The 24,975-nt window shown below is 49.6% G+C and overlaps 1 protein-coding gene and 1 pseudogene across 3 annotated transcripts in view; both read left to right on the forward strand.

Moving 5' to 3' along the window:
• The first annotated feature begins 18 nt into the window (after nt 1-18).
• On the forward strand, nt 19-10,516 carry LOC138993064 (histone H4-like; annotated as a pseudogene).
• A 672-nt stretch (nt 10,517-11,188) lies between these two features.
• The window catches only part of RMDN1 (regulator of microtubule dynamics 1), a 46,170-nt gene continuing 32,383 nt past the window's right edge, over nt 11,189-24,975 (forward strand). Inside the window, exons 1-2 of one of the 3 annotated variants that reach the window (XM_070392823.1) lie at nt 11,189-11,363; nt 23,235-23,352. In XM_070392823.1, coding sequence (XP_070248924.1) covers nt 11,235-11,363; nt 23,235-23,352 — 247 coding nt within the window. In that variant the 5' untranslated portion in view covers nt 11,189-11,234. Of the gene's footprint in view, nt 11,364-19,767; nt 19,875-23,234; nt 23,353-24,975 lie in introns of those variants that run through there. The other 2 variants (XM_070392822.1, XM_070392824.1) reach the window with 2 other exon arrangements.

Raw genomic sequence — 24,975 nt, forward strand, 5'->3', positions numbered from 1 at the left:
GGGAAACATATTCGCCATACAACGCTGACAGTCAAGGAAAGGGTTGGTATCTTAAGTATAAATGGATTTTTTAAAAATAGAAAACTGGGCAAAGGATAATTTTTTAAATTACAGAAAAATGGAAAATGAAACAAATGAAGAGGTGTAGACTTTCCTAACTAAAAACTTTACTTTTACTCCAGAAAATGAAAACTAAATCAGATCAGTACAAGCGAGGATTCAGCACGTCCTGGATGTGCCATGCATGGTTCTAGATTTGTGATAAACTAGCGACAGGTAGAAGCTTCTATCCTAGAGGCAGACAAATAATAACTGGGTTATTACAAACAAATGAGGTGATCTCAGGTAGCCATAACGACGCTGGGGAAAGTAAAAGGGTGATTTGGGGATAATGGAAGCTTATTTAGACCAGGGATAAGGGAAGTTCTAAGGTTGTGATATTTGAATTAAGACCTAAAAAATAAGATAAAGCCAGTTATTCGAAGATCTGAGGGCCATGGCATGATGGCAGAGCAAAGGCAGCAGCAGACCTGGCAGGTTGCAGGGGTGGACACAGGCCTTTGTGATTGCAGCGTAGTGGAGAGGAAGAAGTGTTTCGTTTTGCAATTACTAAGGTTTGGGAAAAACAACCTTTTGTGTCATTCTTGATTATGCTTTTACACTTAAATGGAGGTCCCCAGGCACCACTAATTTAACTGTAATTTTTACAATTCCCAAAATACATAATTTTCATACCTAACCTTCATGACCTCTGACTCCATTAAAATAGGAGGAAGCACGGATAAGGAAATGGTTGTGTATTTTTAGTGCCCAATAAGCACTCTCGTTTAAGTATATTTATCCTTGCTGCTCAAGCTATAGTCTAAATTCTCTTGTGTAGGGAGCGGCTCTAGAGTTAAAGCCTTGGATTGACCTGTGGCAGAGCCACAAACAAGTCCCAGCTTAGAGGGCAGAGCCCTCTTAGCATAATTAAGCTTAACCTTATAGCCCTCCCTAGATCCTTCCTAGGTAGCTAATGGGCTGTCGGAGATGCAGCAAGTGCTGCCAAAACAAGTGAAACTCACAAGAACATTGTAACTATGTTGACCACTACCTTGTTTTTCTCTGACTATAAAATAAAGCCTCAGCTTGCCTGCTGGATCCTGCTCTGTGGCCTCATCCAGGCACAGGAGACCCACCGAGCCCCAGCTATATTCTCTTTGTCTGTCTTTTCTTTAATCCTTCGTTGCCCCCCCTCAGGCTCACCGAACCCTTGGCTGTGCTGTCATGGCATACTCTTGTACCTGAATTCCTGTTCAGTCATCCATTATTTCAAATGTATTGAATGCATATTATGTCAGGCATAACAAGGTGCAAGAAACAAAGAACAAATATGTATGGACTCAACACCTGGTGGAGAATTTCATGGATGTTAAAATGAATGACATGTTCATGAAATCAATTAATTATAACAAATTTTGTGGCTTAAAACTAACAGTCATATTACCTCTCATAACGTCTGTGTTCAGGGGTTTAGGAGTGGCTTAGCGGTGGTTCAGGTGCATCAGTAGGATGGCATTGCAGTCAGGTATCCCACAGGGCACAGGGTGTAGGATTCACCCCCAAAGTGGCCTGCTTGCAAGTCACAGGGGTGCTGTGTGTTGGCGGGAGACCTCAGTTTCTCTCCACGTGGTCCTCTCAATAGGGCTTGAGTGTCCTAAGGGCATGGCTGCTGGCTTCCTCCAGGGTGAAAATTCAAAAAATCAAGGCAGAAGTCTATGACTTTTATGACTTAGCCTCAGAAGTCAGAGGCCATCACCTTTGCCATCTTCTATTGGTCAAACAGACCACCCTTGATTAAATGTGGGAGGGATTCCACAAAGAGGTAAACTCAAGAGGAAAGGATCACCGCTGGCCATCTGGGAGGCTGCCTACCACAGATGTCTAATAAGGGCTTTGAATGTAAATGTACAAATAAAACCTAATCTTTCCAGAGCTATTCCTCCACAGTCTTCTCTATCTCAAGTAATGGCAAAGCATTCTTCCAGTTGTTTGGGTCAAAATGTGTGAAGTCATCTTGGACTCTGACTCTCTCCTCTCATACCCCACCCCCATCTGGTCTGGTTTGTCAGCTAATTCTGTCAACCCTACCTTCAAATATATCCAGACTCTGATCACTCATATCTTCCAGCTGAGTCCAAGCCATCACTATTTCTTTCTAGATGGTTCTAATACCCTAGTAACTGCATTGCTACTTTTTCCCCTTCAGTCAATTTTTCAAAGCAGTCAGAAGGACCTAAATTAACACATTGCGTACTGCATAGAAATCTCTAAGACATACGCCAGGGACCGCATGTTTTTGGGCAAACTGTACGTTATTTAAATCATCATAATGCACTTTAGGTGTTGTTTTTCAATAATTATAACATTTTTATTTACAAAAACAATTAAACAATTAAAGTTCCTAGTACTTTTTAAACATATGGTACTGCGTAAAACATTTTCCTCTATGAAGAGGGACCAAACAAAATTAACGTAAGTATCTAGATTCGCTCCTTTTTCCATGGGCGTGAAAAATGAGAACACTCGTGAGCGGCCCTTAACAGATGGCGCTCGAAACACGAGAAAACTCCTGAGCGGTACGAAATGTGTTAATATTTTAATTAGGTTATTTCACACACAATCATAAAAAGAAAATCCAACTTCTTAACAATTGCCTACCAGGTGCTCCAGTACTTGGTCCCCAACACCTCTCTGACCTTCTCTCTCTGACCTTTGATCAATTGACCTTTGCTCAATGGACCCTATCTAGAGTGGACTTACTGTTCATGGAAAATGCCACTTGTCTTCTCAGTTTAGGCCTTTGCACTTTCCCTCTACATGGAATGCTCTGCCCCCAGATTTCTTCAGGGTTCACTCCCTCTTCTTTGGGTCTTTATTCAAATGTCTCCCCAGTGAGGCCTTCTGTGGCCGCCACCCTGGTTAGCACTGCAATGCTGAAACAGGAATGCCTTTTACCCCTTCCTGTTTGTCTTCCACTTTAATATTTATCATCATCTATTATATCTTTTATTATTTATTTTGCTTACTATCTTTCCCCAACTAGAATATATACTCCATTTGGAAATGTTCATTCACAACTAGAAGAGTTGCAGGGGTTCTGTGTATTGAATTAATGAAGAAATGGTGCCAGACTTGTTATAAGACAAACATCACACATGTCATTGAATTTACAGTACAGCAAAGGCACACATTACCAGCTCTTATCAACTGCAGCTCCAAAATATACTTGATTAATAGATAATCACAGTATAAAAATGAAATCACAAAACATGATCAGCACCATAAAGGAAAAGAAAGTATATTTGGGGAATCAAGAAAAGCTTCTCTGCTGGAGTGACATTTGGGCTGAGAGCTGAAACGTGAACAGGAATTAGCTAGGTAAGGAATAATAGAGCAGGGTGGAGGATGGGAAGGAGTTCTGACAGAATATTATATGGACAGGTCCAAGATTCCTTGGAGGAAAGAAAAGATAGTGTGCCTGGAGTCAAGTAAAAACACTGCAGACTTAAAGAGACTAAAAACACATGGCAATTAAATGCAATATGTAATCAGGATGTGATCCTGAGTTGAGAAAAAATAGTTGCTATAAAGGGCAGCTTTGAGACGTATATTAAATAACTAGAGGCCTAGTGCACAACATTTATACTGGGTGAGGGGAGAGTTCTTCAGCCTGGCCTGTGCCTTTTTGTAGTCCAGGAGCCCTTGGGGGATGTCCTACTGATGGCTTAAAACAGCTGTTGGACATCCTTAGCACTACTGCGGAGGTGGAGGTGGGAGAGGCTTCTGCCACCACCACTGCGCTCAGCAGTTGTGAGCCTGGCTTCTGGCTGAGCAGCACTCCCCTGTGGGAGTGCACTGAGCATCAGGGGGCACCTCCTGCATTGAGCTTCTGCCCCCTGGTGGTGAGTGCGTGTCATAGCAACCCGTTGTTCTGCCATTCCACCAATTTGCATATTAGCCTTTTATTATATAGGACGAGAGGCCCGGTGCACAAAAATTTGTGCACTCGGGGGCGGGGGGGAGGGGGGGTCCCCCAGCCCGGCCTGTGCCCTCTCGCAGTCTAGGACCCCTCGGGAGATAACGACTTGCTGGCTTAGGCCTGCTTCCGGGTGGCAGAGGGCAGGCCCAATCCCCAGGTGCAGCCCCTGGTCAGGCTTAGAGCAGGGCCGATTGGGGAGTTGGGGCGCCGCCCTGTCATGCACAGAGCAGGGTGGATTGGGAGGTTGCGATGCCACCCTCAGTCACGCTCAGGGTAGGGCCGATTGGGGGGTTGGGGCACCACCTCCTGTCACACGCAAGGCAGGGTCGATGGGGAGGTTGCGGCGCCACCCCCTGTCACGCACAGAGCAGGGACCATCAGGGGTGTTGGGGCTCCATACCCTGTCATGCACAGAGCAGGGCGGATCAGGGGGTTGGGGGTGCTGCACCCTGTCACACACAGAGCAGGGCCCGTGGGGGAGGGGGGTTGGGGCGCCGCACCCTGTCAAACACAGAGCTGCAAGGCAATTGGGATTGGGGCGCCTTCCCCTGTCAAGAACAGAGCAGGGCGGATAGGGAGGTTGTGGCCCCGCCCCCTGTCACACACAGAGCTGCAGGGCGATCAGGGGGTTTGGGCGCTGCCCCCTGTCACGCTGATCCCGGTGCCGGGAGGCATATTACCCTTTTACTATATAGAATAGAGGCCTGGTGCATGGGTAGGGGCTGGCTGGTTTGCCCTGAAGGGTGTCCTGGATCAGGGTGGGGGTCCCCACTGGGGTGCCTGGCCAGTCTGGGTGAGGGGCTGAGGGCTGTTTTCCGGAAGCGAGTGACTGAAGCTCCCAACTGCTCCTTTTTTTCTTTTTTTATTCTGGGCCAGCTTTAGCTCTGAGGCCTCACCTCTGAAAACATCGATACAATGTTGCTAAAGCCCGGCTGACTGAAAGCCGGTTTCTGGGGTTTTGTTTAGCTTCTTATTTGCAACATAGTACATAGTTGCTTAGACTTGCAGCTGAGAGGCCGGCAAGTGAGGCGGGGAATGTTGGAGTCCGCAGTCACTGAAGCAAGCAAGCCTCATGTTCGCTTCAGTGCATGGCTGCCGGCCGCCATCTTGGCTGACAGTTAATTTGCATATACTCACTGATTAGCCAAGAAAAGGGTAGCGGTCGTACGCTAATTACCATGTTTCTCTTTTATTAGTGTAGATAATATTCTGTCAATTTCCTAAAATTGATCATTGTGTGGGGACTAAATGAGAACATCTTTGTTTCTAGGCATAGTCATATGTGTAATCTACTCTCAAAAGATTCAACAACAGGAGAAACCAAGATGGCGGCATAGGTAAACACGGGAGTTTGCTGCCTCGAACAACCACTTCAAAAATACAACTAAAAGACGGAACGGACATCATCCAGAACCACAGGAAAGCTGGCTGAGTGGATGTTCTACAACTAGGAGGAAAGAGAAAAGCATACCGAGGCTCAGAGGAGGCGCAGTGCTGAAGTAAAATACTAAGGTTCGGAGTGCATGTGGAGCGGGCTGGAGGCTGAGGGCACGGTTGTTTTCAATCGGGAGGGAGTCTCAGGCTCTGAGCTCCAGTTCCGGGCGAGTCTCTAAGGACCCAGACTCATACGGGAGAAGCGGGACTGTCTGGCATCGCTCAGAACCCTAGGGCAGCTTTCTCTCCGTGGGGCTTGCAGCGACTACTGGGACACTGAGAAGCAGAGCCTCTGAGGGCAAGACTGAGAGCAGCCATAATTGCTAACCCCGCCCTGTTGATCCCGTGGGACCCGCCCCGCCCAAGCCCTGCAGGGAGGCTTTTGCTGGATAGCCTCAGGCAAAGGCTAGATTAGCACCTCCCTAGAGATCCAGGAGCCAGGAAGCCCAGAGGTCAGAGTGGGACCATCCAGCTTTAAGCTCCGTGGAACCATAAAAGACACACTCAGGAGGCAGACTCAGTGAGCACCAAAGCCCCATCGAAGCAAGTCTAGCCCCAGAGGGGTGTCTCCAGCACAGAAGTTCTCCCACCGCAGACACAGCTGATTCTCACAGCCAATTGACCTGGAGGTCAATTCCTCACAGTGATAACTACAACAATCAAGGCTTAACCACAACAAGACTGTGCACAAAGCCCACAAGGGGGTGCACCAAGAGTGTCTACCTTAGGTAATTGGGACACTTAGCACAGAAAGGCACTCTATCGACACAGCGAAGCATAAAAAATGCCGAGACAAAGAAACAGGACACAAACGACAGAATTGGAGGAAAGCAAACTGTTGGATATAGAGTTCAAAACCACACTTTTAAGGTCTTTAAAGAACTGTTTAGAAGCCCTCGAAAAGACTGGTAAGACTGCCGATAAATGTAGTGAGATCCTCAAGAAATCTAATGAGACCCTCGATGTTGTGATAAAGGACCAACTAGAAATTAAGCATACACTGACTGAAATAAAGAATATTATACAGACTTCCAACAGCAGACCAGAGGGTCGCAAGGATCAAGTCAAAGATTTGAAATACGAAGAAGCAAAAAACACCCAACCGGAAAAGCAAAATGAAAAAAGAATCCAAAAATATGAAGATAGTGTAAGGAGCCTCTGGGACAGCTTCAAGCGTACCAACATCCGAATTATAGGGGTGCCAGAAGATGAGAGAGAGCAAGATATTGAAAACCTATTTGAAGAAATAATGACAGAAAACTTCCCCTACCTGGTGAAAGGAATAGACTTCCAAGTCCAGGAAGCGCAGAGAGCCCCAAACAAAAGGAATCCAAAGAGGACCACACCAAGACACATCATAATTAAAATGCCAAGAGCAAAAGACAAAGAGAGAATCCTAAAAGCAGCAAGAGAAAGAAAATCAGTTACCTACAAGGGAGTACCCATACGACTGTCAGCTGATTTCTCAACAGAAACTTTGCAGGCCAGAAGGGAATGGCAAGAAATATTCAAAGTGATGAATACCAAGAACCTACAACCAAGACTACTTTATCCAGCAAAGCTGTCATTCAGAAGTGAAGGCCAGATAAAGAGCTTCACAGATAAGAAAAAGCTAAAGGAGTTCATCACCACCAAACCAGTATTATATGAAATGCTGAAAGGTATCCTGTAAGAAGAGGAAGAAGAAGAAAAAGGTAAAGATACAAATTATGAACAACAAATACACATCTATCAACAAGTGAATCTAAAAATCAAGTGAATAAATAATCTGATGAACTGGTGATTGTAATAGAATCAGGGACATAGAAAGGGAATGGACTGACTATTCTTGGGGGGGGGAGAAAGGGGTGTGGGGGTGAGTGAAGAGATTAGACAACAATCATGCACCTATGGATGAGGACAGTGGGTGGGGAGTGAGGGCAGAGGGTGGGGTTGGAACTGGGTGGAGGGGAGTTATGGTGGGAAAAAAGAGTAACTAATGTAATAATCTGAACAATAAAGATTTAATTTAAAAAAAAAAGATTCAACAACAGAAAATAGTAGGAATATTATGTGATATCATGTAATATATGTAAAGAAAGATAAAACAAGTGTGACAAAATATTAACAATGGCTGAATCTAGAGTTCCTGCAACTTTTCAAAGAAGCTATTTCTTTTTCAAAATAAAAGGTTTAATTAAAATTTCATTCTGGCTAAAACTCGATTTCAGGATTTTGGTGGCATCCAGTGGCATAAGCAACACGGTGGTAGCTACCAGTAGAAATATGTAAAAGTGGTTCCCTCTGGGAAAAAAGGCTAGGGTTCAGTAAATGTTGGGAAGAGAGTCTTTATATATTTTTAAAACACACTTTAAAGACAAATTAAATAGTAAATCACTGATGAAATCCTAAAGAAATGTGGCTGATTTAGAGGGACATGGGGGAGGGAGCCATCATAGGGATACAACTTTAGACACATGGATCCAGTCTTTCTTTTTTAAAATTAAATCTTTATTGTTCAGATTATTACAGTTGTTCCTCTTTTTCCCCCCCATACCTCCCCTCCACCCAGTTCCCACCCCACCCTCTGCCCTTTACTACCCCCCCATCCTCATCCATAGGTGTACGATTTTTGTCCAGTCTCTTCCTGCACCCCCACACCCCTTTCCCCCCCGAGAATAGTCAGTCCACTCCCTTTCTATGCCCCTGATTCTATTATATCTTCTTAAAGGATACCTTTCAGCATTTCATATAATACTGGTTTGGTGGTGATGAACTCCTTTAGTTTTTTCTTAACTGTGAAGCTCTTTATCTGACCTTCAATTCTGAATGATAGCTTTGCTGGGTAAAGTAATCTTGGTTGTAGGTTCTTGGTATTCATCACTTTGAATATTTCTTGCCACTCCCTTCTGGCCTGCATAGTTTCTGTTGAGAAATCAGCTGACAGTCGTATGGGTACTCCCTTGTAGGTAACTGACTGTTTTTCTCTTGCTGCTTTTAAGATTCTCTCTTTGTCTTTTGCTCTTGGCATTTTAATTATGATGTGTCTTGGTGTGGTCCTCTTTGGATTCCTTTTGTTTGGGGTTCTCTGCGCTTCCTGGACTTGTAAGTCTATTTCTTTCACCAGGTAGGGGAAGTTTTCTGTCATTATTTCTTCAAATAGGTTTTCAATATCTTGCTCTCTCTCTTCTTCTGGCACCCCCATAATTCGGATGTTGATGTGTTTGAAGTTGTCCAGAGGCTCCTTACACTATCTTCATATTTTTGGATTCTTTTTTCTTTTTGTTTTTTCAGTTGGGTGTTTTTTGCTTCTTTGTATTTCAAATCTTTGACTTGATTCTTGGGATCCTCTAGTCTGCTGTTGGAAGTCTGTATAATATTCTTTATTTCAGTCAGTGCATGCTTAATTTCTAGGTGGTCCTTTTTCATAACCTCGAGGGTCTCACTAGATTTCTTGAGGGTCTTACTCAATTTATCGGCGGTTTCTAGAAAATTCTTGAAAAACCTTAAAAGTGTGGTTTTGAACTCTATATCCAGTAGTTTGCTTTCCTCCATTTCTGCCATTTGTGACCTGTTTCTTTGTCTCCGCATTTTTTATGCTTTCCTGTGTTGATAGAGTGGCTTTCTGTGCTAGGTGTCCTATAGGGCCCAGTGACTCAGCCTCCCCAATTACCTGAGGTGGACACTCTTGGTGCACCCCTTTGTGGGCTTTGTGCACAGTCTTGTTGTAGTTAAGCCTTGATTGTTGTAGGTATCACTGGGAGGAATTGACCTCCAGGCCAATTGGCTGTGAGAATCAGCTGTGTCTACAGTGGGAGAACTTCTGTGCTGGAGACACCCTTCTGGGGCAAGACTTGCTTCAGTGGGGCTTTGGTGCTCACTGAGTCTGTCCCCTCAGTGTGTCCTTTATGGATCTGAGGAGTTGTAATCTGGATGGTCCCACTCTGACCACTGGGTACACTGGCTCTTGGATCTCTAAGGAGGTGCTAATTTAGCCTCTTCCTGAGGCTACCCAGTAGGAGCTATAGAGAGATCTGCAGATTCCTCTTCTTTGTTTGGGGTTTGGAGATGCCCAGATGAGGCCCAGCTGTGAAGCAATGCAAGCTGCTGTGGGGCCTTGGGCCTTCTTTTGGAAGTTCTGGGTCTCTCTGACCCAGCTGCAGTTGTTAGTTAATTTTCAGATTGCAAAGGGCCAGGCCTTTCATATGAAAAAGCTTCTGTGCACAGCTTGGGTGGGGTCTCAGGGGATGAACAGGGCGGATCAAGCATCTATGGCTGCTCCTCAGACCTACCCTAAGAGGCCCCGCGTCTCAGTGTCCCGGTAATCGCTGCAAGCACCTCTGAGAGAAAGCGGCCCTCGAGTTTCGACTGATGCCAGACAGTTCAGTTCTCTCCGTATGAGTCTGGTTCTCCAGAGAATGGCCCGGAACTGGAGTTCAGAGCAGTCGGCAGCTTGTGACTCCCTCCTGATTGAAAAAGACAACCGTGTCCTCAGTTGCCAGCCCTTTCCAGGAGCGCCTCCGTACCTCTGCACTTTACTTCAGCACCTCCTCTGAGTCTCAGTGTGCTTTTCTCTTTCCTTCTAGTTGTAGAATTTTCACTCAGCCAGCCTTCCTGTGGTTCTGGATGATGTCCGTTTTGTCTTTTAGTTGTATTTTTGAAGTGGTTGTGTGAGGCAGCAATTTCCATTGTTTACCTATGCTGCCATCTTGGTTTCTCCATAGATCCAGTCTTTCCACAACAGGTGGGGGTTGAATGAAGTGAAATAAGAGTACGAGTTCAGGTTTTCTCCGTGGTCACCATGACTGGACGCGGCAAAGGCGGGAAGGGCTTGGGCAAGGTGCTGTGCCACAACATCCAGGGCATCACCAAGCCCGCCATCCGGCGCCTGGCGGCGGCGTCAAGCACATCTCCGGGCTCATCTCTGAGGAGACGTGATGGGTGCTCAAGGTCTTCCTGGAGAACGTGGTCCGCGACGCCGTCACCTCCACGGAGCACTCCAAGCGCAAGACGGCCACGGCCATGGACGTGGTCTACGTGCTCAAGTGCCAGGGCCGCACCCTCTACGGCTTCGGCGGCTGAGCCCTGTCATCCCCCGCCCCGGCTCCCCCAAAGGCCCTTTTCAGGGCCGCCCACTCCCTCGGAAGAGCTACGCGCTGCTGTCGCGCTCGTGTTCCTGTGGGTGGGGGGGGGGGGGGGAGAGTACGAGTTCATTCACTATGATCAGAGTAGCAGTAAAAGGACTATATAAATGCAACTTAATTTCTAAAGCCTCGTCTTGCCTCCTCGCCCATAAAGTTTCCCTGCGCCCCAGGTAACAGGCCCTGCGTTTGCAGGCGTGGGCTCTGAACTAGGCTCAGGATCAGAGGTTCTGTGGTGAAGGGTCTGCAGGGAAGGAGTCACCCAGCACCCCAGCTCCAGGGAGCGGCTTGCGGGCCTGGCTCTTTCTCATTCCCTCGGCACCTGCCTGCCCAGGACCCCCGCACCGTGGGCCTCCGTTGGGGGCAGCAGAGCTGGGAATGACAAGCCCTATCTCTCATCTCCCGACCTTCCAGTTCGGTCCGATGACCCCGCTCCGTGTCCAACCCCCTACAGACCCAGGGACCAAGGCACAGCCCAGTCAGAGGCCCGAGGGATTCTCAGGGCCCCAGTGCCACCGCGCAGGCGCGGAAGGCGCTAAGTCCCACCCACTCGGGCACGCCCCGCCCACAAGTCCGGGAACCCAGACCCGTGGCCGGAATTGGTGCGCCGGAAGCAGAGCCGGCCGGAAGTGGGCGGTGGGTCAGGTCCCGAGGAGGTCATGGCGCTGGCCGCGCGCCTCTGCCGCTTTCTCCCCGCGAGACGGGGCGCAGCGCCGGGACCGCGGCCTCCGACGGGCGCAGCCGGCGGGCGCGGCGCGGGCGGGCCGGGGCGAGTCCGCGGCTCCGAGGTAGGCGCCGCCCGGCTGCAGGGCCCCGCTCTGCAAGCCGCTCTCCGCCCGCGTCCCAGTGGCTGCAGCGGCGCGTTTTACCGGCCTGAGGCTGAGGACGGTGTGGGCGGATGTTGGAGAGGCCGTTTCTGGCGTTTCTCGGTTTATTTCTGGAGCGGCCTGGGGGTGGGGCAGCCCCGGTGAAGGAGACACATGGCATTGGAACTAGGAGTGCTGTTGTCTTACGCTCCCAGATCCCCTCTGCGGATGTCGCTTAGCCCCGTGCCCTCCAGGTTTACCAGCTGCTGCGGTCACCACCGGGGCGGGTGGTGTGAGGACAAGGCTGGACCCCGGCCTCCACGGGCTGCAGCAGGTGGGCCGGTGCGCGAGCCGGGCGGCGGGGCGGATGGCGCTGAGCGTGGCACTGCCCAGCCGTGGGTGATGGAGGCAGCGCGTTGACGTTAGAATCCTAGGGGACTGACAGCTGACATTGAGTGAAGCATGCATTGTGTTCACGGTTTCCTCCTCTAATCTTCATTCCCATCCTACGGAGCAAGTAAGAACTATTACCTAACCATTTTTTAAGAAAAGAGGAAACTGAGTCCAGCCAGCGTGCTCAGTGGTTGAGCCTGGACCTATGGACCAGGAGGTCACGGTCAGGGCACCTGCCCGGGTTTCGGGCTCCATCCCCAGAAGGGGGCGTGCAGGAGGCAGTCCATGATGATGTTTCTCATTGATGTTTCTATCTCTCCATCCCTCTCCCTTCCTCTCTCTCTAAAAAACTCAATAAAAACATTTTTTTAAAAGAGGAAACCAAAGTGCGGTTGAGTAATGTGTCCCCGTCTCACAGCTGGAGAGATGTTGGGTTTGGAGGCAGGTAGACCTCCAGAGCCCATGAGCTGCTTGTAGCCACTGTGCTGAAAAGCTGGAAGCTAGAGAAGCAGCACCGAGAGGGCAGGAAAAACAGGATCAGGATGGACAGTACAGAACTTAACGTGGGGGACAGGGCAGAGCGCGCCGGGCTCCGGGCCACCGCCCTAAGCAACTGGTCTTTTTGCTGGTGGAGGATCTCACCTTCAGTTTGTTAACATCAAAACACCAGTGAAGCCTGCTGACCTGAGGCCCGCCTGTGTAAGAAACCTGTTCCCTGCAAGCTCACGGACAGAAACAAGATTAAGTTCCTGCTGCCTCTCCTCAGCCTTGTGACGACAGTGTTATTCCAGGACCTGCTAGTTAAAATCCACTCTAAGCCAAAGGCAGTAATGAAAGTTCTTCTTTCCCTCCTGGTCTGTTGGGTTTTTAGGGAGTTGGAACTTTGTATGATGACCAATTTTCCAGTATTCATGTGTTTTCAAGCCTTTATAATTTCAGTTTTTAACAGTGTTTTTCTCTGAGCATAATGCCAGTAAGTTGAGTGGAGCTATTTATTTCCCAGGAGTTTGCAGAGAGTGGAGGCTACTTCTGAGGGGCTGAGAAGACATTTTATTTGTCTTTTCTATAAGTAATTTCTATTTTTAAATAATATTTTTTATTGATTTCAGAGAGGAAGGGAGAGTGGAGAGAAACATCAATGATGAGAGAGAATCATTGATTAGCTGTTTCTTGCACGCCCTCTACTGGGGATCAAACCCACAAGGTGGGCATGTGCCCTTGACCAGAATCGAACCTGGGACCCTTCAGTCCTCAGGCTGACACTCTATCCACTGAGCCAAACCAGCGAGGGCTTCTATTTCTATCTATAGTACAAGACAGCCATTTTGGAACATTTAATTTTCAACAAATTTGTACTGTTTAAGCACGGCTCAGTTCTAAGCTGAGGGTATAGGGAACATGAAACAAACCTCGTTTATCTTACAGGTTAGCAGGAATGGTGGCCGTTGAGTAAATGTAATGGGTGTTGGGCATTGGGAAAAGGGCAGCAAAGTTCATCGTGAAGGGAGGAAGGGGAAGGTGTGAGCAGTGAGAGATGGGAGCTACGGAGGATTAGGGGTTAGCCAGGCGAAGGGAAGGTGAGGACAACAGTGTTTCAGGAGAGAGAGCATGAGCTAGGCCTTGAGGTAAGAGGACAGAGTCTTGTTAAGGACCTGAAAGGGACAAGTCTGGAGTGGGACTGGACGGAAAGAAATCAAGGCCGAAAAGTCAGCACGTGCAGTGTGTTATCTGTTACTGTACAGAAATCACAGACTGCAACCGGGGGTCTCTGCTGGGGAGGAGCCCGGGCGCAGCGCCGCTGGGCTTGGAGCTGAAGGTCTCCTGAGGTTAAAGCAAGCTGCTCAGCTGCGGAGTCTCATTTGAAGGCTCATCTTGTGCTTCCCTGTGCTGAGCCCTCCTGGGGGGGTGGTGGGGGTTGACTGATGAAGGACTGTTCTGTTGGTCCTTGGGAACCATGAACATAGGTCTTGTTGGCCACCAGAACCAGATCAAGGGGTGTCCCCTGGGCAGCAGCTGCAAAAACTGTGGCACCAGATGTGATACTAGTGACATGGAGCCCGGCAGAGGGAGGAGAGCCAGTGATCGTGCCTGAGAGGGTCAGTGTTGGCCCCTCGTCCTGTGCTAAATCAGATGCCTGCCCTTTAGGCTGAGTTCTAAGCGAAGCAAATAAGCCTCTGTCAGGCCCTTTTCAGTCGCTGCCTCTGCACTGGGCTCCGGGGTGGATGAGCCTTCGAAAGTCTTTTTTTTTTCTTTGAAAGAGAGAGAGAGAGAAGCATCGGTTTGTTGTTCCACTTATTTATGCATTCATTGATTGATTGTTTAGTGCCTCGACCAGGGATCAAACCCACAACCCTGGTGTATAGGGACGACGCTCTAACTGAGCTAGCTGGCCAGGCTGGGGAGATCTAAGAACGGTTTCTCAGTTTGCTATGGCCTTGTGGGTCTCGTGGCTGCAAGCCTCATTGGCTTTCTAAGCAAGAAGTTTTTGGGGCTTGTCTCTCAGTTGTGGGTCTAAAAGTTGTGGTGCCGGTGTGGGGTTCAAACCCTTTGCTGCTTCGGGAGAAGGTTGGGTGTCAAGGCTGGCGTTATGGGAAGACTATCTCAGCCTCCCCCATCTGTCTCAATATGGGTTTTTTCCGCACTTTCTTGATGTATAGGAGTCACTTGCCTAGATTTTGATTTCTTTCAGAGGAAATTTTGTCTGTAGTGTAGACTTGGTGTGTCTGTGGGAGGAGGTATGTTCAGGATCCTCCTCCATTGCTCTCTTGTATGGGAACCTGTTGGGGCCACTGTGGAGGTCGCCGACCACAGCCAGGTTCTGAAAACCTTGTACACCTGATTTTATTCTGAGGCTATAGGAAACCACGAGAGAGTTTTGAACATTTTTAAAATCAGATGGGCTAGTGGGTGCTGGAGACCAGGTAGGAGATTGTTGCTGTGGGACAGGTGAGCGATGGGACAGGTGAGCGGTGAGGTGGGACAGGTGAGCGGTGCGGTGGGACAGGTGAGCGGTGCGATGGGACAGGTGAGCGGTGCGATGGGACAGGTGAGCTGTGGCGGTGGGACAGGTGAGTAGTGTGGTGGGACAGGTGAACGATGGGACAGGTGAGCAGTGTGGTGGGACAGGTGAGTGATGCGATGGGACAGGTGAGCGGTGCGATGGGACAGGTGAGCAGTGTGGTCCTTTGAGCTATGGTGGTGGGACAGGTGAGCAGTGTGATGGGACAGGTGAGTGGTGCAGTGGGACAGGTGAGCGATGGGACAGGTGAGCTGTGGCGGTGGGACAGGTGAGCTGTGGCGGTGGGATAGGTGAGCGGTGCGATGGGACAGGTGAGCGGTGCGGTGGGACAGGTGAGCTGTGGCGGTGGGACAGGTGAGCGGTGAGGTGGGACAGGTGAGCGGTGCGGTGGGACAGGTGAGCGGTGCGGTGGGACAGGTGAGCGGTGAGGTGGGACAGGTGAGCGGTGCGGTGGGACAGGTGAGCTGTGGCGGTGGGACAGGTGAGCGGTGAGGTGGGACAGGTGAGCGGTGCGGTGGGACAGGTGAGCTGTGGCGGTGGGACAGGTGAGCGGTGCGGTGGGACAGGTGAGCGGTGAGGTGGGACAGGTGAGCGGTGCGGTGGGACAGGTGAGCTGTGGCGGTGGGACAGGTGAGCGGTGAGGTGGGACAGGTGAGCGGTGCGGTGGGACAGGTGAGCTGTGGCGGTGGGACAGGTGAGCGGTGCGGTGGGACAGGTGAGCGGTGGGGTGGGACAGGTGAGCGGTGCGGTGGGACAGGTGAGCTGTGGTGGTGTGATAGGTGAGCGGTGTGGTGGGACAGGTGAGCGATGGGACAGGTGAGCGGTGCGGTGGGACAGGTGAGCGGTGCGGTGGGACAGGTGAGCGGTGTGGTGGGACAGGTGAGCGGTGCGGTGGGACAGGTGAGCTGTGGCGGTGGGACAGGTGAGTAGTGTGGTGGGACAGGTGAGCGATGGGACAGGTGAACAGTGCGATGGGACAGGTGAGCGGTGCGGTGGGACAGGTGAGCGGTGCGGTGGGATAGGTGAGCAGTGTGGTGGGACAGGTGAGTGATGCGATGGGACAGGTGAGCGGTGCGATGGGACAGGTGAGTGGTGCGATGGGACAGGTGAGCAGTGTGGTCCTTTGAGCTATGGTGGTGGGACAGGTGAGCAGTGTGATGGGACAGGTGAGCGGTGCGGTGGGACAGGTGAGCGATGGGACAGGTGAGCTGTGGCGGTGGGACAGGTGAGCTGTGGCGGTGGGATAGGTGAGCGGTGCGGTGGGACAGGTGAGCTGTGGCGGTGGGACAGGTGAGCGGTGAGGTGGGACAGGTGAGCGGTGCGGTGGGACAGGTGAGCGGTGCTGTGGGACAGGTGAGCGGTGCGGTGGGACAGGTGAGCTGTGGCGGTGGGACAGGTGAGCGGTGCGGTGGGACAGGTGAGCGGTGCGGTGGGACAGGTGAGCTGTGGCGGTGGGACAGGTGAGCGGTGCGGTGGGACAGGTGAGCGGTGTGATGGGACAGGTGAGCGGTGGGGTGGGACAGGTGAGCGATGGGACAGGTGAGCGGTGCGGTGGGACAGGTGAGCGGTGTGGTGGGACAGGTGAGCGGTGCGGTGGGACAGGTGAGCTGTGGCGGTGGGACAGGTGAGTAGTGTGGTGGGACAGGTGAGCGATGGGACAGGTGAACAGTGCGGTGGGACAGGTGAGCGGTGTGGTGGGACAGGTGAGCGGTGCGGTGGGACAGGTGAGCTGTGGCGGTGGGACAGGTGAGTAGTGTGGTGGGACAGGTGAGCGATGGGACAGGTGAACAGTGCGATGGGACAGGTGAGCGGTGCGGTGGGACAGGTGAGCTGTGGTGGTGTGATAGGTGAGCGGTGTGGTGGGACAGGTGAGCGATGGGACAGGTGAGCGGTGCGGTGGGACAGGTGAGCGGTGTGGTGGGACAGGTGAGCGGTGCGGTGGGACAGGTGAGCTGTGGCGGTGGGACAGGTGAGTAGTGTGGTGGGACAGGTGAGCGATGGGACAGGTGAACAGTGCGATGGGACAGGTGAGCGGTGCGGTGGGACAGGTGAGCTGTGGCGGTGGGATAGGTGAGCAGTGTGGTGGGACAGGTGAGTGATGCGATGGGACAGGTGAGCGGTGCGATGGGACAGGTGAGTGGTGCGATGGGACAGGTGAGCAGTGTGGTCCTTTGAGCTATGGTGGTGGGACAGGTGAGCAGTGTGATGGGACAGGTGAGCGGTGCGGTGGGACAGGTGAGCGATGGGACAGGTGAGCTGTGGCGGTGGGACAGGTGAGCGGTGCGGTGGGACAGGTGAGCGGTGGGATGGGACAGGTGAGCGGTGGGGTGGGACAGGTGAGCGGTGCGGTGGGACAGGTGAGCTGTGGTGGTGTGATAGGTGAGCGGTGTGGTGGGACAGGTGAGCAGTGTGGTGGGACAGGTGAGCGGTGCGGTGGGACAGGTGAGCTGTGGCGGTGGGACAGGTGAGTAGTGTGGTGGGACAGGTGAGCGATGGGACAGGTGAACAGTGCGGTGGGACAGGTGAGTGGTGTGGTGGGACAGGTGAGCGGTGAGGTGGGACAGGTGAGCGGTGCGGTGGGACAGGTGAGCGGTGCGATGGGACAGGTGAGCGGTGCGGTGGGACAGGTGAGCGGTGCGGTGGGACAGGTGAGCGGTGAGGTGGGACAGGTGAGCGGTGCGGTGGGACAGGTGAGCTGTGGTGGTGGGACAGGTGAGCAGTGTGGTCCTTTGAGCTGTGGTGGTGGGACAGGTGAGCGGTGTGGTGGGACAGGTGAGCAGTGTGGTGGGACAGGTGAGCAGTGTGGTCCTTTGAGCTGTGGTGGTGGCAGTGGACCGGGAAATCAGTGGATGCACTGGGAGGCGGTTACGGAGGTAAACTTACAAACTCCAAAGATAGGTTTGGTGTGTGGGGGTGGAGGGAAGGGGCCAAGGAAGAGTCTTAGGTTTCTGGCTCGAGCACGGGGTGATGGTGCCGATTCCTGGGATCAGACTGCAGAAGGCGATCTGGCCCAGGGAGGAGATGAGTTATGTTTGGGCTGTTGAGGTGAGTGTGATGAGGTGGCCAAGGTGACATGGAGTAGACAGTAGTTGGACAGGTCTGGGCTGCAGATAAGATTTGGGAGAATTTAGTAGTAATGCCATGGTGATGTAAGACCGAAGAACGCCTGGAACCAGCCAATATTGACCAGGGGGAGGAGCTGGCGGGAGGTTAGGAGATGGTGTGCCACCTTCCTGCTTTGTAATCTAGTGATGAGTTTGCATTTTTGAAGTCTTTATAGCTAGAAGTTAGTATAAGTAATGTTGGAGGAAACACTTGTCTAAGAGATAGCTTCTTGCTTCTATTATTCAGAAAATGTTTCCTGAGAATTCATTTGTGCAAGGCATTGTGCTGGGGCACAATGGGAGAGCGGCGCCCTGCTGTCTTAGACTCACACGTTTTTAGCTCTTGTAATGTCACTGAGTCCTGATTCTCTTAATTGATTTTAGTTCCAGGAACAAGATTGTATCTACTTTCCCAGAGATAAGCAGAAAGGCGCTTTGCATTAAACACACGGGGAGGAGTCTAACAGCATTAATTACAATAAGACGTGTAAATATCAGCTGCCCATCCATGCATTTCTCCCTATGAGAAAGCCAGAGTGTGGCCTATTGAGCATGTCAGCAGGGAGCCCAGCACCCTAAGGTATAGTTTCCTCAAGTCTGTGCAGCCTTTTCTGCTATGTGATCTACCTGCCAGAGCTTGGGAACTAGGAGACACTGATAAAATCTTAGTCTTTTCCTCTTCTTTTTCTAGGTACCACCATCACCACACACACACACACACACACACACACACACACACACACACACACACACACACACACCCTCTGCCCCACCCCATCTTGCTTCTCTTTGTTAAATACAAATAAACCCAGAGAATTCAGTGTTAAAAATTTGCTTACATCAAATTTACTTTTCCCGCTTTGCTGCTGAAGTGTGTGTTTATTTTGTTAATCCTCACCTGAGGATATTTTTTCCGTTGCTTTTTAGAGAGAGTGGAAGGGAGGGATAGCAACAGAAACATCGATGTTAGAGAGGGACATCCATTGGTTGCCTCCCGCATGTGTCTGGATTGAGCCTGCAACCGAGGAACGTGCCCTTGACTGGAATCGAACCCGTGACCCTGCAGTCTGTGAGCTGATACTGTAACCACTGAGCCAAACCAGCTAGAGTGCTGTTGATGTGTTTTGAATCCAGTTGTGTGATGTCCCAAATACTCATGCGCAAGCAAGTAAATAAAGCTCTCCGGAGCTGCAGTATGCTGGTTCCTCATTCCCACGCAGACACTCATGAGAAGTTATGTGGATCAGGTGCGTCAGGGAGAGAGCGAGGCGGAACCACTGCAGGGTGTGTATGTGTGTGTGTGTGTTTTGTTAAGCTGCACAACCAGGAGAATCGGTTGTCATTTACCATGAAAGGGAAAACGGGGGAGTGGTTTTAGGGACCGTAGCTGCCATGGCTGATGGACTTGAGGTTCCTGGCATCCTTCATGTGGAGAGAGGTGTGGATTAGGCAGCTGCATTTAGGATTCTGAGGTTTACAGGAGACATCCTGGCTCAGGTCACAGGCAGGTTTTTGGCATGTTGGTGGTGTTTAAAGTCAGGAAACGAAGTGTGATACCAGTGATACAAACGGAAAAGGAGGTCTGAGGCTGAGCTCAGGACACACTGGGCAGGTGGGTATTGGAGATGAGGAACCAACAAAAGAGAAGGAGCCATTGTTGCAACAGGAGGGAATTCAAGAGCAGTATTTCCAAAGCCATGGAAGGGTGTCAGGAACCAGGCTGGATGGTTCCAGAGAGGCAGGTCATTGTCGTGACTGATGTGACGGTTTTACAGGCTTGTAAAGTGTCTTCAATGATACACGTATGTATGTGCTGTTTATTGTATGTTACATATCTCGTTTTAGAAAATCTAGCATCCATTCATGATTTAAGAAAAAACCAGGAGGGAGGGAGCTGCTGTGAAATGCTGTTGCTGGGTGAAGTAAGAGGAGACGAGAATGGCCACAGGCAGTGGCACGCCCTTGCTTACTAGCCAGGTACCCGCAGTGGAGTGTGGGGTACAGGAGGGTGTGTGTGAGCTCGAGAGAACGGGAGGAGGAGGTGGAGGGGTAAGAGTGCAGACGACATTTTGGAGGTTTGAAAAGAGAAGTTGGAAAGCGAGACCAGGGAGAGGTGAAGTCAGGAGGGAGCAGTGTGCCCTTTGCCCTAAGGCGAGGGAGCTCCCAGCTCACAAAGGGGGCAGGGCTTGTTGCATAGGATGGACTGAGCCAGCAGGAAGGGAGGTGGTGGTGCGCACTTCCCTGGGGGCGGGGAGACCCACACATGCCTCCTTTCTTGAGGGTCCTGGGGGTTCTGGCCAGAGTTATGAAAAGTCATTTCTGTATCTTGGATTTACTCTTCATTTTATTCATTGTTTACTGAAAACTGTGGGTTTGTGGATCACTTTTTTAATGACATGCCACTGTTTTATTTTTTTTAAATATATTTTTATTGATTTTAGAGAGAGAGAGAGAAAGAGAGAGAGAGAGAGAGAGAAAGGGGAAGGGCAAGAGAGAGCGAAAGCAATCAGCTGGGCACACCCCAACCAGGGATTGTACCCTGACCAGGAACTGAACCGGATCCTTTGTGCACAGGAGGTGCTCACCCAGCTGCGTTGCACTGGCCAGGGCTGTGAGTCACTTTTGAAGAATCTTTACTTAAAGCCATTCACACCTTTATGCAAAGTAATTATCATCCTATCTAATAAGGAGGGACTATGCTAATTGACTCTCACGCTGTCGCAAAAGATGGCGGCACCCACAGCCAATAAAGAGGGAATATGCTAATTGACTGCCCCACCCTTAAAAATGGCGGCACCCACAGCCAATAAGGGAATATGCTAATTGACTGCCCCGCCCTCAAAGATGGCGGCGCCCAGTCCCCTTAGCCCTGCCGGGGTGCCTGCCTCCAGAGTCCCCCAGTCCCCTCAGCCGTCCAGGGCTGCCCGAGGCTCAGGTAACCAGGGCCACCCGAGACTTGCGCTGCCAACAGTGGCAGCAGCAGAGGTGTGATGGGGCGTCGCCTTCCCCTGATCACCGGGTCGCCTCCCGCCCCTCAGGGCTCCCGGACTGTGAGAGGGGGCAGGCCGGGCTGAGGGACCCCCCTCCAGTGCATGAATTTCCATGCACTGGGCTGTAGTAGATAATATTTTTCATCTTGTGTGGTCTTAAGACTGCTATGGTTGCCCTGGCCGAGTCGCTTAGCTGGTTAGAGCAGTGTTCTGATACACCAAGGTTTACACCAAGGGTTCAATCCCCGGTCAGGGCACATACAAGAATCAACCAATGAATGTATAAACAAGTGGAACAACAAACTGACGTTCCTCTCTCTCTCTCTCTCTATCTCATTTCCTCTCTCTGAAATCAGTAAAAAAGAAGAATTCGTTTTAAAAAAGGACTGACAATTATATGTTGGTGTTTCATGTATTAAGCCATAGCAGTAGAATATCCTCCTCCTCAGTCTAGCACTTGTCAGTGAACATGACTGAGTTTTAGATAAGCTGCCACCCTTAGCAGTTGTTACAAATTTCCCTTTTCTTTTTATTTTATTTTATTTTATTTTATTTTATTTTATTTTATTTTTCGCTTAAAGTATTACAAAGGGTATTACATAAGTGTCCTTTTTTTCCCCTCTGCCCTTGACAAACCCCTACCCTCCCTTACCCCCCAGTGTCTTATGTCCATAAGTTATGCTTATATGCATGCATACAAGTCCTTTGGTTGATCTCTTACTCCCCTCCCTCCTGCCCCCCAACTCTCTCTGGCCTTCCCACTGCAGTTTGACAATCAGTTTGAGGCAGCTCTGCCTCTGTATCTATTATTGTTCAAAAGTTTGTAATGGTCTTTATTATCCATGAATGAGTGAGATCATGTGGTATTTTTCCTTCATTGACTGGCTTGTTTCACTTAGCATAATGCTCTCCAGTTCCATCCATGATGTTGCAAATGGTAGGAGTTCCTTCTTTTTAACAGCAGCATAGTATTCCGTCGTGTAGATGTACCACAGTTTTCTAATCCATTCATCTACTGATGGGCACTTAGGCTGTTTCCAGATCTTAGCTATGGTGAATTGTGCTGCTATGAACATCTGGTTACATATATCCTTTCTGATTGGTGTTTCTGGTTTCTTGGGATATATTCCTAGTAGTGGGATCACAGGGTCAAATGGGAGTTCCATTTCCAACTTTTTGAGGAACCTCCATACTGCCTTCCATAGTGGCTGCACCAGTCTGCATTCCCACCAGCAGTGCACAAGTGTTCCTTTTTCTCCACATCCTCTCCAGCACTTGTCGTTTGTTGATTTGTTGATGATGGCCATTCTGACAGGTGTGAGATGGTACCTCATTGTTGTTTTGATTTGCATCTCTCGGATGATTAGTGACTTTGAGCATGTTTTCATATGTCTCTTGGCTTTCTGAATGTCCTCTTTTGAAAGGTGTCTATTTAGATCCTTTGCCCATTTTTTGATTGGATTGTTTATCTTCTTTTTGTTAAGTTGTATGAGTTCCCTATAAATTTTGGAGATTAAGCCCTTATCAGATATGACGTTGGCAAATATGTTTTCCCAAGAGGTGGGTTTTCTTGTTGTTTTGTTGATGGTTTCTTATTTTGATGTAGTCCCATTTGTTCAGTTTCTTTTTAGTTTCAACTGCCCTAGGAGCTGTATCAGTGAAGAAATTGTTTTGGCATAAGTCTGAGATTTTGTTGCCTTTGTATTCTTCTAGAATTTTTATGGTTTCCTGTCGTACATTTAAGTCCTTTATCCATTTTGAGTTTATTCTTGTGTATGGTGTAAGTTGGCGGTCTAGTTTCATTTTCTTGCATATATCTGTCCAATTTTCCCAACACCATTTATTGAAGAGACTATCTTGGCTCCATTGTATGTTCATGCCTCCTTTGTCAAAAATTAATTGAGCATATTGGTTCGGGCTAATTTCTGGACTCTCTATTCTATTCCACTGATCTATATGTCTGTTCTTGTGCCAGTACCAGGCAGTTTTGAGAACAGTGGCTTTGTAATACAGTTTGATATCTGGCATTGAGATCCCACCTACTTTGTTCTTTCTCAGGATCGCTGCAGCTATTCGGGGTCTTTTTTTATTCCAGATGAATTTTTGGAGAGTTCGTTCTAGATCTTTGAAGAAGGCCATTGGTATTTTAATGGGCAAATTTCCCTTTTCTTAACAGTATATGCTCTCCCTGTAAAGCAGGAATGTATTCATTTCACTGAGGAATTTGATGAGGTGAATTTGAAGCTTCCACTATCTTAGGATTGGTCACTTTGGGGTTGAAGAAGAGGGATAGAATCTTTGCTTGCTGTAGCAGTTGCTTCAGATGTTCTGTTTGATGTTTCCACAGGTGAGGGGAAACCCAGGAGCTTTCAGAAGAAGCCTTATGTTCTCAGCCTGGTCTTACTTGGGATTTGAAACTTATCAGCTCCTTTCTCCAGCTGCTGTGGTTCATGCCGCAGCCAAAGGTAAGCCAGCTAATCATCAGGAACACTTAGTGATTTATGTGTGTCGTTTTTGGGTTAATAACTTAGTTATTTTTTAGTAGATATTGAAACTAATATTATTATAGGCTAAATTATTTTCTGCTTTCCTCTACATGTAGGTCTGACATATATTCTTCTAATAACTATAGCTCCTTCCGTGAGAAATATCCTATTAATCTATAATAATAAAAGCCTAAGTGACCATCACAACCGAACGGACGACCAAGCAGGCTGCATGGGACGACCAGGCCGGCAGGGGGGTTAGTGAGGGACGACCAAACAACTGAACAACAGGCTGCGTGGGGCAACCAGGCTGGCAGGGGGGTTAGTGAGAGGCGACCAAATGACCGAACAGCAGGCTGCATGGGGGGACCAGGCCCACGGGGGCGCGGGGGGTGGGCAGTTGGGGGCAACCAGGCCAGCAAGGGGAGGCAGTGAGGGGCAACCAGGCCAGCAGAGGGGGACAGTGAGGGGCGACCAGGCTGGCAGGGGGGGCAGTAAGGGGTGACCAGGCCGGCAGGCAGGGCAATTAGGGGTGACCAGGCTGGTGGGGGGGGCAGTTGGGGGTGACTAGGCTGGCCAGGGGGCAGTAGGGGGTGACCAGGCCAGCAGGGGGGTGCAGTTAGGGACGATCAGGCAGGCAGGCAGGTGAGCAGTTAGGAGCCAGTGGTCCTGGATTGTGAGAGGGATGTCCAACTGACGGTTTAGGCCAGGATTGGGCCTAAACTGTCAGTTAGACATCCCTCGAGGGGTCCCAGATTGTAGAGGGTGCAAGCTGAGCTGAGGGCACCCCCCCTGGCCCCCCCGTGCACGAATTTCGTGCACCGGGCCTCTAGTATGTTATAATTATGTAGGATCCTTTGGGTAAGAGTGTTTGATACATTTTTAAAGGGCTGAGGTGTTGTGGAGGGAAAAGAGGATATCCCACAGAGACCATATCTGAGCCACACGCTGACCGTGCTGACTCTGGGCCGGGAGAGAAGGTGGTGTCAGTCCCTGCTTATAGCAGCGCAGTGATTCGTGCGTTCCCTTATGCTGGCGTGCACACTCTTCCTGGCACAGTTACCAAGGGCCCAGTGACTTTGAGATGGAAGTATTTAGTTTATAAACAGAATGCAATTTGATACTAAATATCAAATAACTGGTTGAAAAGTAGAAAAATTACATCAAATTTCTTATTTAGCATACTGTACCTAAATAAACATATATTTAGAGTTGCCATATTTTAAAAATTTAGTTAAGTTGTGTATGTATGTAGACAGAACCAAAATTTCAGCATATTAGAAAAGCTCTTAATTGATGGGTTAAGCCTTTTTTCACAGCCCCACTTTTTAATCATTACGAAGGAGGTGGGGAAAGAAGCAGAGATTTGATTTGAATAGACATTCTTACTAAAGTTCCGATATGTAAAGAATTTCAGAATATTAGTTAAAAATTACTAGTTACTGGTTTTATTTACCTGTGACTATTTAAAAAGCAGGTAATTGAGAACTTCTGTGTGTTTTTTATCTTTTTTGTAAAGTACCATTTTCATGAAGGACAGAATAGAGGACTTGGTTTTGTCTCTGGCTCAATGACATACTTTGGCAAATAGAACAAATCAGC

The sequence above is a fragment of the Myotis yumanensis genome, unplaced genomic scaffold, assembly GCF_028538775.1.
Source record: "Myotis yumanensis isolate MYYU_CA2020_CCGP unplaced genomic scaffold, mMyoYum1.0.hap1 SCAF_15, whole genome shotgun sequence".
Lineage (NCBI taxonomy): Eukaryota > Metazoa > Chordata > Mammalia > Chiroptera > Vespertilionidae > Myotis > Myotis yumanensis.